Genomic DNA, 17753 nt, shown 5'->3' with positions numbered 1-17753 from the left:
AGGCGGTTGGCCTCTTAAAATGGCAAGATCATAAGCCAGCATGCTGTGATGGTCCGTAATATCAAAGTAATAATTTTAAAAAACTCTGACCCAGTCAGTGGCTAGCATGATCAAGCAGTACTCTTTTGTTTATCAAATTAATTAATTAAGCTTATATTCCAAATCTGTTGGGAAGATAATTATTTTAATGGCAAGATCATTTAAATTGAAATGTTAAATCGTTCAAATTGAAATCATTAAATTTAAAGGCACCGGGTTCCCCAAAATGGCCTGCGTAATTATGTTTTTAGTACCAGCTGTTTCTGATAAACTGTTACAAACACATCCACCTAGGAGAATTCCAGGTTTTATCAGTTTGACCGTTTACATAATCCTTCATAGCAGTTCCAACTTTAAAACAGACTCCATTTCAACAGCTGTTAAAATGAAAGTAACTGGAAGTAGGCACGTCAGTGAAATAATCTTGAACACAAACAAACCAACCGACAAATTCCAGAGTTCTTCCTCTGTTTGGGGAGACTGTGGCTCTTTATGCATTCAGTGCTTACCCTGTGGCCGTCAGCTTCACAGTAGGTTTTCCCCACTTCTTTTGTTCAAATGGGATTCTCCTGAGCTGCCATTTTACCCACCCATTCTCTCCATGCATCCTCCTAGTAGGGAGGTGTGCCTTTGTGTGCGTGTTTGTGTGTGCTGTCTTGGGTTTAGCATTATTTTTCCTAGACCATGTAAATTTCATGTAGATTTCATAGGCCTACTTCTTTAGCAATAGGCCAGTGGTGGCTAACCTATGGCACGCATGCCAGAGGTGGCACTCAGAGCCCTCTCTGTGGGCACGCGCACACAGAATTTGTCATGTGGGGGAGTGGAAAATCCCCCACACACACACACACACACATCTAGGCTGGCCTTGCTTCTGAATAAACCCTCCTAGGATTGTGATTCACCTGTTCGAAGCGTTGCACGGTTGCTTCACCAAGTTTACTCCTGAGTAACCTGTGTCTCAGAGCAAACTGTTTTTTCTAAACAAAAATCTCAGTATTCAGGTTAAATTGTTGGCACTTTGCGATAAATAAGTGGGTTTTGGGTTGCAATTTGGGCACTCGGTCTCGAAGAGGTTCGCCATCACTGCAATAGGCCAACCGCATAAAAATAATTTAAAAAGAAGGCTCTTCTGATTGCTCCAAATTGCTGTCCCAAATAATGGGAGAAACCCCATCAGTTGGGTGGGGAAAGGCAGGGAGGAGCAAAAAAAACCTGATGCAATCCAGACACAGTCTGTCTCCCTTCACTTTCCATGCGAAGGGAGAGGAAATGTTGTCCTTTCAAAGGTTATGGAAACTGTGGAGATTCTCTGATCTGAAGCACAATGAGTTCAAGAGAGGAGAAAATGTGTGCGTTATGGAGAATGCAACCCGAAGGGAATGTGCATTCAATGCAAAGCGGACCACAAGGGCATAAAAGGCCTGTGTGTCTATAAAATGCTGTCAAGGAAGACTTGACTCACAACAACCCCATCAAGAGATTTAGCAGAGGTGATTTACCACTGCCTCCTTCTTCAGAGCCTTCATCACTAATCTCTCGTTCTGCCCAGATTCGCTTCTGAGAACTGACGAGATTGGGCTACACCATGCCGCCTTCTCTCCCTTTTGGGAGATTACTCGGGTATATAGTTCTCACGTTATGTTTGCAGACATGGGAACGACTTGCAGCCTGATATGCTTTTAAAGTATATTAGTAGCAAGTCCACCATGAGTAGCCCAAAACTCCCTGGCTTGGCTCAGACATAATTTAAAAAATATAGTTTATTTTGCCTGTGTTTAGCTTGCAAACTCTGTACAGCTCATGCACGGCAATTCAAATTCTGTCTCAACTTCACTAAATGTTGGTCTACAGTGCAGTTCTAATCAGAATCATATGCTTTTAAGGCTTCTTTTGAATGGTATAACTCAGGGGTCTGCAACCTGTGGCTCTCCAGATGGTCATGGACTACAACTCCCATCACCCCCTGCCACCAGGAATTGTAGTCCATGAACATCTGGAGAGCCGCAGGTTGCAGACACCTGGTATAGCTCTTCATAGGACTGACCTGTTAAATCGCCTTTACCCTGGCCTGACCAGGAGTTTTCTGTAGCTGGAGAACATGAAACCAGCACCAAAGAACATTGCATGATAAAACCAGAATGTCCACATTCTTATATCATGGGAAGTCATGGTTAAGACCAGCTGGAATAGGGTTGTCATTGTCCGGGTGGGACGGAGGTCTCCAGAAATTACAGTTGATCTCCAGACTACTGTTAGGACTTGACAATCAGATCAGCAAAATCTACTTGATAGCTTAGCTGATGCAATCCTCCACCTTTCACCTAGTTTCAGGTGGGTGATGCAACCATGACTAAGCACATCTAGTGTGATTGCATCACTACTCCCTGATTGGTTGTATATCTGTATATATGTGCACAGAACAGTTTGCTCTGTGCGTGCTTTGGTTATCCAGTTGCTGCACTGCACTCTGTCAGACTGTTTTGTGATTTTTGGAAACCAGGAATAAAACCCTTCTGTTCTTTGAAGTGAACAACGCCTGGGTTCCTACGTTTTCTTTTCCTTAACTGCTTCTGCTGTTACCACGACCGCTGCTGAGTGGATCCTTCTCAACTACAGAGACCAGTTCCTCTGGGGAAAAATGGCTGTTTTGAAGTGTGGACTGTACAGAATTTTGCCCTGCTGAGTTCCCTGCCTTCATGCCCTCCCTAGGCTCCACCCTTCTATCTTCCCAAAATTTCGCAACCCAGTGTTTCCGACCCTGTCGCAAACCAACTTCAGTTTGTGGTCACAGATCCTGGTTAGATGGATCCTAGCTCAGCACAAATTGTGGAGAATCGCCCTGTCCATACTTAGTTCAATTAAGCCAGGGTCTCGTGTGATATCTGCTCTGGGTGTCTTGCATAATATTAGCGGACCTGCTCCTCCTCCACAGCAAATTGCAGAAGCGCTGCTCAGACCAGTGGGGTTGTTTGGACATAAAGCGGAGACCGCAGTCGATCAACCACACTTGCACGTGTGCTACCCAGTTGTGTTGCAACACTCTGGCGGCAGAGAACAAAAATGTTCAGCAAGAAGCACCAATGTACAAAACGCCTTAACAAAGCCTTATTGATTGCCGCCGTCTCTCTTATTTCTAAGCACAGCATCGCGGTCCAGTGTGGGATTAATCTTTCTAAACAATCATTTCTCTTGAAAGTACTGCTTGGATGAAAGAGCGAGGAGGGAAAGGGCACCGATTCAAACACACACACACACACACACACACACACACACACACTCCCACACACACACATACAAACACATATTCCTAGTTCCGAATGGATGTTTCTCACAATCTTTGCCATGGAAGTCCATCTCTGGTGGTTGTCTTGCGGCTGGCACTCCAAGACACTGGGATCCATACCGTTCATTTTCTCAGGAAGGATCGTTGTCGTTTACCAAAACTGGGTTTAACTTCCTGCATAAATATCCATGAATTTGTTCCGTCGGGGGCACAGAACGGGCAGGCTGGCCTCCCCGCCGCTCCCCTGCTGTGTGATCTCGCTTTCATCTTTCTTTCAGGAACCCTCAGAGGATTAAGCCTCTTGCATTTTTTTTAATCTGCTCACTAATTACTTCTGTGCTAGGAATTGTTACATTGTAGACATGCGGTGCTCTTTTTTATTTTTTATCTGTGGTAGCCTCAAAGCCTCCATTTAGTCTTTTTGGAGGGGGGTTGTTGTTTGTTTACTGCTCTTCCTGCTTCACAGGACTGGCTTGTCTCTGAAGAGACTTTCCCTTTCCTGGAGATCAATTCCACTGTGCTGCTGCGTCTAATTTTCATTAATAAGAATTTTAGAGGGTGGGGGGAGCAGTAATTTGAAAGAGTCGATTATAGGCTTGTGGGAAGGTCTCTGTGTGTCTTCCCTAGGACACACCCAACCACAGCGGATCTCCAGCATTGGCTTTAAATGCATGCAACACTAACCAGGGTTTGCTGTTCAACATGGTTTGAAAACTAACTTCCAGCATTACTGGAAGATGAGTAACTGCTAAGGTGGAGAAGGCTTGGAGCTGCACCGAGCTGCCAGATCTTGGTACCATTCTGATGTCCAACGGCTATGAACATTGTAAAAAGGAAAGAGAATCTCAGGCCCTTTCCGCACTGCGGGAAGGGCGCTCCCCCACCGGCAGGAATTCTGCCGGTGGAGGGGTGGGGGCCGTTCACACCATGGCGTGCGAGCGGCCTCAGCAGAGGCCAGCACGAGAGAGGCGGCTCCGCACGGAGCCGCCTCTCTCTCGCTGGCCTCTGCTGAGGAGCCGCCTCTTCCGCACGGAGCCGCCTCTTCCCCGTCCCTCTCCCACTCACCTCGTCACCTTCGTCGCCCTGCTGGACTGCTAAGACCTGCCCACGCTGCCCTCCAACCTCCAGGGGTTGGAGGACAGCGAGGGAGGGTCTCAGCAGTCCAGTAGAGCGACGAAGGCGACAAGGTGAGTGGGAGAGGGATGGGGAAAACAGCGCTGTTTTCCAAAAACCTCCCTCCAGGAGGGAGGTTTTTGGAGGCGGCCTGACGCCGCCCTGGGGGTGGAGGAGGGGAGCCAGGTCGGCGCTGCTGCATTTTAGCAGTGCCGCCTGTGCGAACGGCTCCCTGGGGACGGCGTTTTTGCCATCCCCGGGGCGCCGTATATGGCCCGTGCAGAAAGGGCCTCAGTGAAGAAAGAAAGTGGGCGGATAAGATTCATTGTTTACTTCGATGTTGAAAGCGAAACAGTTGAGAATAAAATAAATGAGCTTCAAAGATAGGGATTTTCCGGACAGCTATCAGTGGCTAGAAATGCACACTTGCAGGCAAACTAACTTTCACTGGAAATTAATTAGTAATTGAGAGCATTATTAGTGGCCTTTTTTCCAAAGCCAGACTCAGGTAGATGATAAAAAAGGTACAAACTTTAAAATCCATTAAAAGTGTAACGAACATGTGTAATTAATATTTCATGAAACAGGAGCAGACCCTGAAGAGGACTTTCGACCTCACAGTGATTCATACAGATGCATATTCAACAACCTTTTTTTTTTTTGCTTGGGAAATAGCTATGTTCATCTCAGTTTGTTTCTCCCTCCCCATGTCTGTTACCTTGGAATGTGGTTTCTTGAGAGTCAGCATCAGTATCAGACAGTGGCCGCTGCAGTTTCAGTGGGGTTGGGCTGAAATAGTTTTGGTTGCCGCTATAGGCGTGCTTTACTGCTGTTTCCTATGTTTGCTACGTATAATTGAGTGTTTGTTTCTTTTAATATTGTCTATCATCTTGGGCAATTTTGAGGAGTGACAATGAAGAAATTATACCCTCGCCCCAAAAAGATTGGAATGAACTTTTGACCAGAAAAATAACAGTCTTTGAAAACTGTACTCCCTAAAACACATTGGCGCATTCCGCACATGCAGAATAATGCACTTTCAAACTACTTTCAGTGCTCTTTGAAACTGTGCGGAATGGCAAAATCCACTTGCAAACAGTTGTGAAAGTGGTTTGAAAACGCATTATTTTGCGTGTGCGGAAGGGGCCATTGATTGTTTTTCAGAAGCAAATCCTGGGTTATTAGGAGGTACTAAAAGTAATCCCAGTGAACTGACTCCTTCTGGAAAGTTAATGTTGACATGTACCCAACCTTGCTGTGACTCTACCACCTTAAAAACGTCTAGTGGCTTCGTCCACGGAAATATGGGATAGTGCCCCTGGTCACAGATCAATTCCCTTTTCCTGTAGGTATTATCTGATCCCAAACTATTCTGTTGACTTGCTTCAAACATTCACATCTTATGGTAAGAGTCTGTTTGCATGAACAGTGAGGCATCCAAAGGATTATTTTATCCAAACCGATTGCAGACTCTGGAAGTCAATCTGAATTGCCATCCAGTGTTCCATGTAAAGCCAACTTAATTTGGGAGGGAGGCACTTTATGTGCTCAAATGCAGCACATTCATGCCTGTTTGTAGGACAAATCTGCATTTAAACAGTGGGAGGGGATGTTTTGGAAAGGCACCCGTGTGAGTGCCATTTTGAGAATGGATCAAGCAGCATTTTGTATGGGTTTTATAGCCCAGGCAAGCCCAAACTCATCAGATCTCGAAAGCTATGCGGGATCAGCCCTGGTTACAGAGGTGGGATCCAGCAGGTTCTCACAGGTTCCCGAGAGTAGGTTACTAATTATTTGTGTGTGCCTAGAGGGGGTTATTAATTGGTGATTTTGCTACGTGATGTTTGCCTGAGTTACGCCCCTCCTCTCAGCAGTAGCACGCAGAACTTGAAGCAGTCTAGCAGGAGGTGCACCGGCGTACGTGGCAGCCTGCGCCTGCGTGCATTCGTTTCCCACCCAAGGACCGGCGCAGCGGCTGCGTCCTTGCCACAGCCCCGCCCAGGAATGCCCAGCCACGCCCCCGTCGTGCCCCGCCCAGCCCCATTGGCACTACGCCACAGTTTGAATCCCACCCCCATGAGAACCTGCTACTAAAATTTTTGGATCCCACCACTGCCTGGTTAGTACTTGGATGGGAGACCACCAGGGAAGTCCAGGATTGCTACACAGAGGCAGGCAATGGCAAAGCCCCTCTCTTTGCCTCTTGCGTTGAAAATCCCCTTTGGGTCACCATCAGTTGGCAGTAACTTGATGGCAAAAGAAGAAAAAGAAGACGCCAACCCCAGACCCTTTTCAGCAGTATTGCAGGATACAGTTCAGAAGAAGTTTAATTTCAGCTGGTGTCCTTGTTTTTGCCTTTCTTCGCTTCCTGCTATAATTTTGTCTCCCCTACCATAATCCTGTTTTTTTTCCCTTAATTCCTTACCATAATTGTGGAATGTTGCTTTACTATTCAGAATACTTTCTAGCTGCAAAATATAACACTTTAACAACATTTGTTATTCTCTTGTCATTCTTAATTTTAATATGTATATGCGTATATATAACTATATATATATACACACACATACACACACCTCTCTTCTGTACCTGTCTGCTTCCAGGAAATCTTCTGTGCCGCAGAATTTAATAATGGTGGGTAAATCGTGACTTTTTAATTGGCAGCTCCTGCGCTTTAATCCTTATCCTGCTTTTTATTCTCCGCGCTCTCCGTGCCCGGCTCATCTTGCGGCTGTGATCTTTTGCCGTCGCTTTAATTATGGAGCGAGGCAGCCCGACGTGTTTTTTTTTTCTCCGTTGTGTATTATTAATAGCGCCTGGTTTAAAGTTTTCAGTTGCAAAGCAAATGTTGAATCATCTGGATTTGGCTAGGTTTTGAAATTATACCTGGGCATGCCTCTTTTTTTTAAAAAAAAAATAACCATTCCTATTCCCAACAGATTACACAATAGGGCTGATTAGCAGCACCATTTTGTAATACCACTTAAGGCTTTATCACAGTGGAGTACTGCCAGTAATAGTTTTTAATTCACTTATATGTACCAATTCATCTCTGTCAGGCTCCTATTCATTTCTTCCCTGTTTTACTCTGCCCCTAGCTTTTGTATAATGAGGTACGATGTCCCCCACTTAAAGAAAGGAGGGTGCAGAAAACTCAAGCAAATGGCCTCTCCTCCTGACTTTTCAGGCAACCGAGCCTGCGGTTCCCACATTAATGCGCTTTTTATAAATTAATTTATTTAGGAGAATCTTGGAGTTGAGAGGGGAGATGGGGAAAGTGCACTGATCAATTAATTCAAGTGTGGGGGGCAGCGGGACTTCTGGCAGGCATCTGTCAAAATCAGTGCTTTAATCAATATCTCTGTGATTTAGTACGGACCTGTTGAAGAGAAGTCTTTTTTCAAAATTCTTACCCTGCTGCATTTTGAGGCCGTTGGGAGCATGTCTGTTTACGGGCACGGAAGTGTCATCAGTGTGCAAATATCTGGGCAGAGGGAAGCACTCACCTGTAGCAGTCGTGGTGGTTTCGTGGTGATACGCTTGCTTGCTTGCTTGCTTGCTTGCTTGCTTCCTTCAGCTAAACACCAGAGCATGATTATAAAGCATCAGGTATTCCCTAAGACCTTAGCCAGTGTTTGTTTAGAATACGGTAGCTTTTGGGATCTGTTTTGTGAAACCATTTTGCCCTTTAGTGTTCTGGACACTGAACTAAGCGCTCACTTTGGCTGTTTGGTCCCCCAGGATTGGTGCAAAGCATCAGGAGCTACGGCAGAGGCAGGTTAGAGGCCTGGCTGAGTATTCCACGGGTCCCGTAGGATCACCTCCCGATATCGATGACGACGAGACGGACCCAAACTATGCACAAGTAAATCACTTCCGCGAAAGGTATCCAGCTATCAGTGCCTACAGGCCATCTTTGCCACCTCCGCCAGAGACCTTTGGGTGTGAGAACCCTCCAGCGCCACTGGAAGAACTTTATGCAAGGATAAACAAGCCATCTCATCAGCATGCTCCTGTTGAGAGGTAACACTCCTATCCCAGAACCTACTTATGCAAGCGTGGAGGTATTTTTCATATGTAACAAAATGGCACAGAGCCTATGTTCCATTTCAAAGAGTGGTTTTGAGAACAAATGACCTTCAGTGGCGTTGCACACTCGGGGAGGAAGGGACGCCCCGAGTGGAGCTGCGGCAGAGGCGTGGCCGTGAAGGGGGTGTGGCAGGGACGTTCTGGAGCAGGGGCAGGGCCAGGTGGCGCCACAGCAGGGGCACAGGCCGCGCGCACCCTGGACGTAGTTTCCCTTTGCTTTGCCTCTGATGACCTGCAATGCTGACCCGGTACACCAGGACATAAATGTTTTGACTGATGCACCACCTCAGCGTAAGGCTGCTAACACCAGGTTGTGAAATCCTTGGCAATTTAGAAGCAGGTCCTGAAGAAAGGAAATGTGAAAGGGTTGCCACTTAGAATACATGTCATCCCATACATAGAATTTGCTCTTCCAGGGGGGACTGATCTGTGTCATCTGGAGATCAGTTGTAATTCTGGAAGTCCAGAAGTTGGCAACCGTCCCTTAGTGTCAGCAATAGTCTGGCAAAAGGGAGACTCGACTTTGGTGTAGGCAAATGAACTGACAGTTTGGATCTTTGTGTTTCTTAATTCGTGACACTGCATTCCTAAGCAGACCAGCACCTCTCTAAACCCGCTGATGTTAACGGACTTTAAACTATGGAACGCTGCTTAGAATTGCCCCTTAAGAAGAGCCATTCTGATTATGACGTTATGGTTCCTCACTCCCACTGGCTACTTTGCAAACGCCCAGGGGCTTATAATTGCTTAAAAGAATACCACTGATTTCCTCTGCGTTTGCGTCATTGCCATTCTCGCAAAATTACCACAAAATCGAAATCGTTCCCCAAAAGTCTGTTGTTTCGCAAATTGACCGAGTTGACCCGCCTCCAGTCTAGCTGTTAGTGCCGCTGAATGAGTTGTTTTTGTTCTCCTGCTCGGAAGACGTCGTCGTTCCGCAGCCTTGAAGCCTCGAGCGTTCGGATTGCTTTTTGGCCCCTGCAACCGCTTGGTGCCCATTAGCGACCGGCGTTTGGAGCGTATATACGGTGATTTACTATGCATGCTTACAGTTTACATTTCCCCTGTTGTGTGATATTATGTGCTTTCAATTAGGCTGGAGGAAGGGCTGAGAATCCTGGCACTTTTATGCAGACTGTAAAGCTTGGCTTCACAAGACAGATTGCCTTTCAGGGTCTTTCCAATAACCAAGTGGGGAGGAAGGAGCCGTTTTTAATCCTTACTGTCAAACTTGCAGGTAGAGAGCATTAAGAAATATAGTATTTTTTCCCCCTCTCTGTATGAGTTGAAAAGGAAAACGTACATTCCTATGGCACAGTCGTGCAGCCATCGCCAAGGGATTCTGAAAGCAGGCTCCTTCTGGTATTAGGGAGTGTGAGAAATATAGTGCTTCACAAAGCTTGCTGTGTTCTTAAAAATCCAGTCCAGGTTTGTTTGTTTTTTCTTCCCACCCCCCACCCCCCCCAAGCAGTATCTACAAATGTAGCAAAAATGGATGCCTGGGATGTATCACATGCACACACATGAAGCTGCTGTACCCTGGATCAGACTGTCAATCCATCAAAGTTAGTATTGTCTACTCAGACTGGCAGCTGCTCTCTGGGGTCTCAAGTGGAGGTCTTTCCCATTGCCCACGTCCAGCTCCATCTTACTGTGGGATACCTGGCAGTAAACCTGGGCCCTTTTGTATGGCAAGCAGGAGCTCTGCCACTGAGCCACAGCCCTGCCTCAGTTAAAGGTGAAGGAATCTCTGATTACTGACATGGTTATTGGCCCTGTCAGTTCTATGCCACATATTTTTCCTTATTTATTTACTTTCTGTAAACTTTGCCTTTCTGTCCCAGTGAAAAAGGCAGACTGTAGCAACAATCAACACGATACCTTCTTTTAGGACTAACTACACACACACACACACACACACACACACACACAATAACACAAACCAGTATGCAAGCTTTCAAGTTCACCAGAACTCTTCCTCAGGCTTGATGTTACAAAAAAAAAAAAACCCAAAGGAAGATACTCCTCGCTGTGATTTTTAAAGAGGTGTTAGTTTTTATACCTTGCTTTTCTCTACTGAGAGGTGACTCTAAGTGGCTTGCAATTGTATTCCCCTCCCCACAAGAAAGGTAAATGGAGCTGAGAGATTTCGGAGAGAACTGTGACTAGCCCAAGGGGCTTATGTTTGCTTGTTTTATCTACCCTTCTTTTGATGTTTTGTTTTAGATAAGAAGAAGCATTTATTGTCATTGTGCATGTACAACGAAATTTACAACCATTCCCCAATGCACACTATTTCAGACCTCACACCCCATCCTCACATTCCCTTTCCTCCACCCATCCCTACACAGTCCCGAACACATCAACACAAAACCATGGAGTTCAGCATAGCGACAGCTCTGGAATAGAAGCCATTTCTAAGCCTATTTGTCCTTGGTTTTTATAATCCTAAATTGTCTGCTAGATGATAACATTTGAAAAAGAAAGTATGCCAGATAAGACGGGCCCTTCAGAATATTCTTGTGAGGTGGGGCTGAGAGAGTTCCGAAGAACTGGGACGAGCCCAAGGTCGCCCAGCAGGAATGTAGGAGTGCAGAAACACGTGTGGTTCACCAGATAAGCCTCTGCCATTCAAGTGGAGGAGTGGGGAATCAAACCTGCTTCTCCAGATTAGAATCCACCTGCTCTTAACCACTACATCACGCTTGATGATGATAACGACAACGACGGCAACTACCACCACAAGGCCACCCAGCAGGCTTCAAGTGGAAGAGTGGGGAATCAAGATTAGTGTTTGCCACTCTTAACCACTGCACTATGCTTGTTCTCCTTCACCAACATCTCTGTGTTCAGGCCTTTGAAAAAATATAGAAAGGAAGGAAGGAAGGAAGGAAGGAAGGAAGGGAAGAGAAGGGAAGGGAACGGAGGGGAAGGGAAGGAAGGAAGGGAACAAGGGAAGGGAAGGGAAGGGAAGGGAAGGGAAGGAAGGGAAGGGAAGGAAAGGGGAAGGGAAGGGAAGGAAGGAAGGAAGGAAGGAAGGAAGGAAGGAAGGAAGGTAGGTAGGTAGGTAGGTAGGTAGGTAGGTAGGTAGGTAGGTAGGTAGGTAGGTAGGTTAATTCATGCCATTGATGTGACTTTGCAACATTCCTCTGAGCAAGAGGGAAAAAGGCAAATTGTGTTTCTCTACTGTGTGACAGGGGAATTCACTGCCTCGGAGAGTTGTGGAGTCTCCTCCTTTGGAGGTTTTTAAACAGAGACTGGATGAACATATGTTGGGAGTGCTTTGATTGTGTGTTCCTTCATGGCAATGGGCTGGACTTGATGACCCTTGTGGTCTCTTCCAACTCTATGATTCTATGATCTATCATTGAGCCACACTCCTTCCTAGATTTACATGTGCCATCTTAAATTGTTCCTATGGTAGCTTTTTGCACGTAGAGTTTTGTCCACTGGTCCAAGGAACAGAAGGATCATAGCAATGTTTTTATTCGTCTAACTGAAGCAATTTCACATATATTCAGGCTGAGTGTTTAGAACTTGGTACATTGTACACCGGTTCCTTCTTACTTTCTCCTTACATGATTTTTCACAGTTAATGTTATTTCAGGTAAGTGACTTTTTTCCTCTCTCACCTCTGACTCATAATCTGTGACACAGGATGTTAGGACCTGAGAAATGTCCTAAATGATTTATTTTCCCACCTCTTTTAGTTTCGACAAACAGGATTTAGATGATCTCATCTCAGTCTAGGAATTTCAGTCATGGGCCATTACCATAGAGAATTGAATTAAAACGCGCGCATCGAACCAAGCAATCATTTTTCCCCCCTATGAATGTATTATCGTCCTTTTAATGATTTTATAAAATTATGAGGCTGGTTATAATGAAAGGATCTCTGCAGCTTGATCAGCATATCTAGTGACTGATTCACAATTAGTCCCAAATCCCGTTGCAAAATGCTCTATTTTAATGTCCCTGTTCTTACTTGTTCCCAAACTACCCCAATCATGAACAGCCTTTCTATACTTCAAAAGGATAGAAGTAACCCTGAAGTGTTAACCTTTTCTATTGTCAGGATCCTCTTGATATCTTGATGCATACCTTATGGTTTGAACTTCCCTCCTTTCTGTTTCAACTCAACTCCAGTGAGTCTCAGTGAAGGCAGACTTGACATTTGTGTGGTTCACACATTTTTCTTGGCTGAATGTTTTTTGGGAGTTGGCCTTTTTCATCTAACATATTGTCAAAGGCTTTCACGGCCGGATTCAACTGCTTGTGGTGGGTTTTCTGGACTGTGTGGCCGTGGTCTGGTAGATCTTGTTCCTAACGTTTCGCCTGCATCTGTGGCTGGCATCTTCAGAGGTGTATCACAGAGAGAAGTGTGTAACAGACTTAGTCCCTTAGTGCTGTTTTGTGGATCATTACAACAATTACAGAATTGCTTTCAGCAGGGTGTAAGATCTAAGCCAGGAACTTTCAGGAGTGAGAGACATCATATGAAAATAAGTCTGTGTTATGAGAGACATCATATGTGTTGGAAGAAAAGGGACTTTACGCTGTTTCCTGCCTCATCCTGCAGAGGGGGTTTTTACTAGCGAGCTAGTGGCTAGATAGGGACTTAGGAATTTGTCACCTTTACTCTATCATGCTGAGTCTATCCCTTTGATGTAGACTGATACTCTTAGGGACTTCCTCCCTTGCTTCCGCCTTCTTCTCAAACCTCTCCATTACTCTTACCTTCTCCATTACTCTTACCTAGGGAGAGGATGCGTCTCCTACGCATCCACCTCCATCCAGCTAGATTAGAATAGATAGTGAACCTATCTCTCCACCTTTCTATCCAGAATGGAGTTCACTAATAAATACTCTTTTTATTAAATTAGAAACTACAAATGACTCTGACTTTCTTTTGTGTCTGAAGTTCTCTCTAGCAAGCTCAACCACGCGTTTGTGCTCAGGTAAGCTTCCCTGTGTTTAGCCTCTGTGCCACTCTGCTACTTTTCAAGGGATACACACGCACCAGGTGTGGATCTCCCAACAATATGAAAATAAGTCTGCCTTATGCTGAGGCTATTTCAGTGTGGGTTTGTGCACTGGAAAATAGACCATATTCATAGTGATACATGTCTAGTATATACAGCTCTTCTAACCATTTACAGTAGACCAGTGCTGCTTTATCATCTGCTTTATCATCTTATCATCTGCTTTATCATCTTACTGCTTTATCATCTTAGTCTCAGCATACTTCCACATATAGTTTTCTCAATTTGAATTTGTACCTTTGCAGGTAAACTGAAATGTGTGAATGTCTGTAGAAGTGTTTTTTTCTGTGGGTAAGAACAGATGCACATTGACACACTACCTCTCCCACAGTTTTCTGGCACCATCATCTGAATGCAGAAAAAAGTAATAATGAATGATGCAGTAATACATTTAGCAGCAGAAATCGACTTCTGTTTAATTCATTATTTGACTGACCCTATTTGTATGCTGACGTCGGTGCAACGTGTAAAAATGTATTGGTATGATTCTACATTAGGCACAGTTATAAGCTCTGTGCATTGATAACTCTGGGAAAATATCACTATAACTTGCTTAAAACAGTGGCTCACTTCACATATCAGTGCAACAGAATGGACGGATGTGGACAGAATGGAGCAGGGGCAGAGAGAGTGACAAGGATGAACAGGGGCATGGATTCCAAGCTCCATGATGAACGGCTGAGCAACCTGGGAATGTTCAGTCTGGGAAAAAAAGGAACTTAGGGAGGGGACGTGATTGCTCTTTTTCAATATTTAAAATGCTGTCACCTAGGGGTGGGTTTGGAGAAGGGAGCTGTTTCTGTTGGCAGCAGAGGATAAGAACCACAATAATGAATTTAAATCATGGGCAGGTAGCACAATTATTTTTATAGAAAGAGTAGTTGAGTAGTGGAATTGGCAGTCTTGGGAGATGGTGAGTTCCCCCTCACAGGTGATCTTCAAGCAACGGCTGACAGAATACCTGACTGGGATTCTTAAAGCCAGTGATGGCGAACCTATGGCACGGGTGCCAGAGGTGGCACTCGGAGCCCTCTCTGTGGGCACACACACACAGAGTTCATCATGTGGGGGTGGAAAATCACCGCCCCCCCCACACACACACACACATCTAGGCTGGTCTGGGCCACTGAGCATGGTGTGCGTGCACCGTGGTGAGCAGGGAGGACTCGGCTGGCGGGCCTGGTGCCTGTGCTCCGGGTGGCTGCTGCCTGGGGGGGGGGGGGCAGAGGAGGCAGAGATGCTAGAGAGGCACAGAGCGGTGCGCGTGGGACTTGCTGGAGGCTACAGCCGGCTGGTCCCTGCTCAAGTGGGTGGGGCGGAGGAAGAGGAAGCCAGCCGGTTTTTTCTAAACTAAAACCTCAGCATTCAGGTTAAATAGTCATGTTGGCACTTTGCAATAAATAAGTGGGGTTTGGGTTGCAATTTGGGCACTCGGTCTCAAAAAGGTTCGCCATCACTGCTTTAAGCTGATCCTGCAGTGAGCAGGGAAATGGACTAGATGGCCTGCCTGTCCCCTTCCTACTATTTGATTCGATGGCTTGGTAAACCATAATAGCAGTTTGTCAGTTCAGACAGTGTGTTAACCCACAGTTGGTACAAACCATGGTTTGCAAACTCAGTTCAACCCATGGTTTCTCATGTAGGGTTGCTGATCAATTGCAAAACTCTGTGTGTGTGTGTGTGTGTGCGCGCGTGCGCGCACGTGCATGCTTAAACTAGGCATAAGCCAAATCTCAATTCTGTTTCTCTAAACTCCTCAAATTCTATGGCTATGTAGGAATTTAAACCTAGGATTTCTAGATCTCAACCAGCTAGTCATTAGAGGTTCACACTAAGTGCAAAAGTAAAGGTATAGACCCTTGAAAACCAGCTTGCTGTAGTGCTTAAGAGCAGTGAACTCAATTCTGGAAAACCAGGTTTGATTCCCCATTTCCTCCACATGAGCAGTGAACTCTTACCTGGAGAACTGCTTGGTTTCCCTCTCCTACACATGATGCCTGTTGGGTGACCTTGGGTTAGTCACAGTTCTTTGGAACTCTCAGCCTCGCCCACCTCACAAGGTGCCTGTTGTTTGGAGAGGAAGGGAAAGGAGTTTGTGAGCCCCTTTGGGTCTCCTTACAGGAGAGAAAGGGGGGGGGTATAAATCCAATCTCTTCTTCGCTTCTTCTTTCAGTAAGATCTACTCCAAAAGGGTTGGATGGAGCAGACTTTTTCCAGTGATGAAAAAGGGAATCACCCAAAAGCTCATGCTAGGGATCAAGAGATCTTCATGTATGTTAGTCCTCTGAGACGGGGCCTGTAGCAAGAAGTGGAACTGAGTGAGACTGAGGGCAGGAGCTGGCTGAATTAATCCCAGTGTTTTCTGTCTGTTTAACTTTTCTTTATAAGACAGAATTAAGAACACAAGAAAGAGTCTGCTGGATCAGACCAGAGTCCATCTAGTCCAGCTACTCGCAGTGGCCCACCAGGTGCCTTTGGGAGCTCACATGCAGGATGAGAAAGCAATGGTTTTCTGCTGCTGCTGCTGCTGCTCATGAGCACCTGGTCTGCTCAGGCATTTGCAATCTCAGATCAAAGAGGATCAAGATTGGTCACCATAGATCGACTTCTCCTCCATAAATCTGTCCAAGCCCTTTTTAAAGCTATCCAGGTTAGTGGCCATCACCACCTCCTGTGGCAGCATATTCATTTGATCAAAGACTCAAGTTCCCTTAACAGCCAGCCTAGTTATCAAAATGTTAACTTTTTTGTGTTTGCATCTTCTTCTTCTTTTTTTTAAACCTGCCATTTCATTTTAAATGCTAATATGTATGTGGGTAATTAAGAAGCCAAAATTGTCTGTGAGGCTGGTAAGCTGTAAGAATGGGAGAGGGAGAGATCATTACGCCTCTGCTCATGGATAGCTATTTGTGAACCAGCTGATAATGTGCAAAACGAAGATTTCGTAAGTGGCATTTTAAATGAATGGTTAATGGCTTGAAGATTAATTAAATAGTCAGAGTTGTTCGAAAGGGAACCTGCTAAAAAATCTTGTTTATGGGCCAGTCGCTTTGCATACTGAAAGTGCAACCAGGAGAGGCTTGTGATATTTCCACCTTCCAAGCAAGCCGCTTAGAGCATTTTTCCTGAACACTGAAACATATCTGACCAGATATGCGCAGTAATAGATAGGTGCCCTAATTAATATGTGCAGGTCAACGGAGCTTTAATGCACGATGATGTTAATCCTAATGAAATGTCACGAGCGCGAGTTATAAAACTTGTAATTTATTTTTTTGACGAGCGTTCTGTTTGAACATGTAAACAGCGGGCCCTGGCAGCCCTGATACCTGTGGCAGATTTTCCCTTGCGCTTCACCCAGCACACCTTCCCCTTCCCCTCCGCTCAGAGATTTTGCCTGCATTGTTTGTATTACGATGCTGTGGCCAACCCCATGCTTGACGTACGCTAGCAGCCGACTTGAGTTGGTAATAAGATGGCAACCTGGTGGGAGGATTTCGGGGGTTGGGAGAAGAGCACCGATATCACTCTGGAGCATGATGCCACTCCTGATGCCACTGCTCTCTTGAGCCCTCTGAGGCTTGTAGGCACCAGCATGTCTCTATCAGGGGCCACTGTGCTGGCAGGTGTCAGCTAAGATATGGTCAGGCAGTCCCAGGGTTAAAGCAGGCCACAGGCAAAGGTGTAGTCAGATAGTCCAGAGTCAATACAGACAGGAGGTCAAGGCAGGCAGGCTGAGGGCCGGAGTTCAGGGAAGCTGACGGAGGCCAGGTGCATGGAGCTTCCCAGTGAAGCACTCTCCTTGCTCCCAGACAGAGCCAAACAGTGGTGGGATCCAAAAATTTTAGTAACAGGTTCCCATGGTGGTGGGATTCAAACTGTGGCATAGTGCCAATGGGGCTGGGCGGGGCACGACGGGAGCGTGGCTGGGCACTCTGGAGGCATGGCATTCCTGGGCGGGGCTGTGGCAAGGAAGCAGCCGCTGCGTGCTCGGGTCCCAAGGGAGAAGCTTGAATGCACGCGACGGCGCGAGGGCTACAAGCCACGCATCGCCTTGAGGTGCACCTCTCCTGCTAGGACTGCTTCCAAGTTCTCTTGGCCGCTACTGCTGAGAGGAGGGGCGTAACTAAGGCAAAAATCACGTGGCAAAATCACCAATTAGTAACCCCCTCTCGGCACACACA

The 17753-nt window shown here is 45.9% G+C and overlaps 1 protein-coding gene across 2 annotated transcripts in view; it reads left to right on the top strand.

The window, feature by feature from the left end:
* PARD3B (par-3 family cell polarity regulator beta) overlaps positions 1 to 17753 on the top strand; it is a 680328-nt gene that overhangs the window by 514991 nt on the left and 147584 nt on the right. The window contains exons 20-21 of one of the 2 annotated variants that reach the window (XM_048484335.1): positions 7042 to 7072; positions 8180 to 8362. In XM_048484335.1, coding sequence (XP_048340292.1) covers positions 7042 to 7072; positions 8180 to 8221 — 73 coding nt within the window. In that variant the 3' untranslated portion in view covers positions 8222 to 8362. Of the gene's footprint in view, positions 1 to 7041; positions 7073 to 8179; positions 8462 to 17753 lie in introns of those variants that run through there. The other variant, XM_048484334.1, reaches the window with a different exon arrangement.

This window comes from Sphaerodactylus townsendi, linkage group LG02 (assembly GCF_021028975.2).
Source record: "Sphaerodactylus townsendi isolate TG3544 linkage group LG02, MPM_Stown_v2.3, whole genome shotgun sequence".
In the NCBI taxonomy this organism is placed as follows: Eukaryota; Metazoa; Chordata; class Lepidosauria; order Squamata; family Sphaerodactylidae; genus Sphaerodactylus; species Sphaerodactylus townsendi.
Note: the sequence above shows the minus strand (reverse complement) of the source record. Positions and strands in the feature narration are given on the sequence as shown.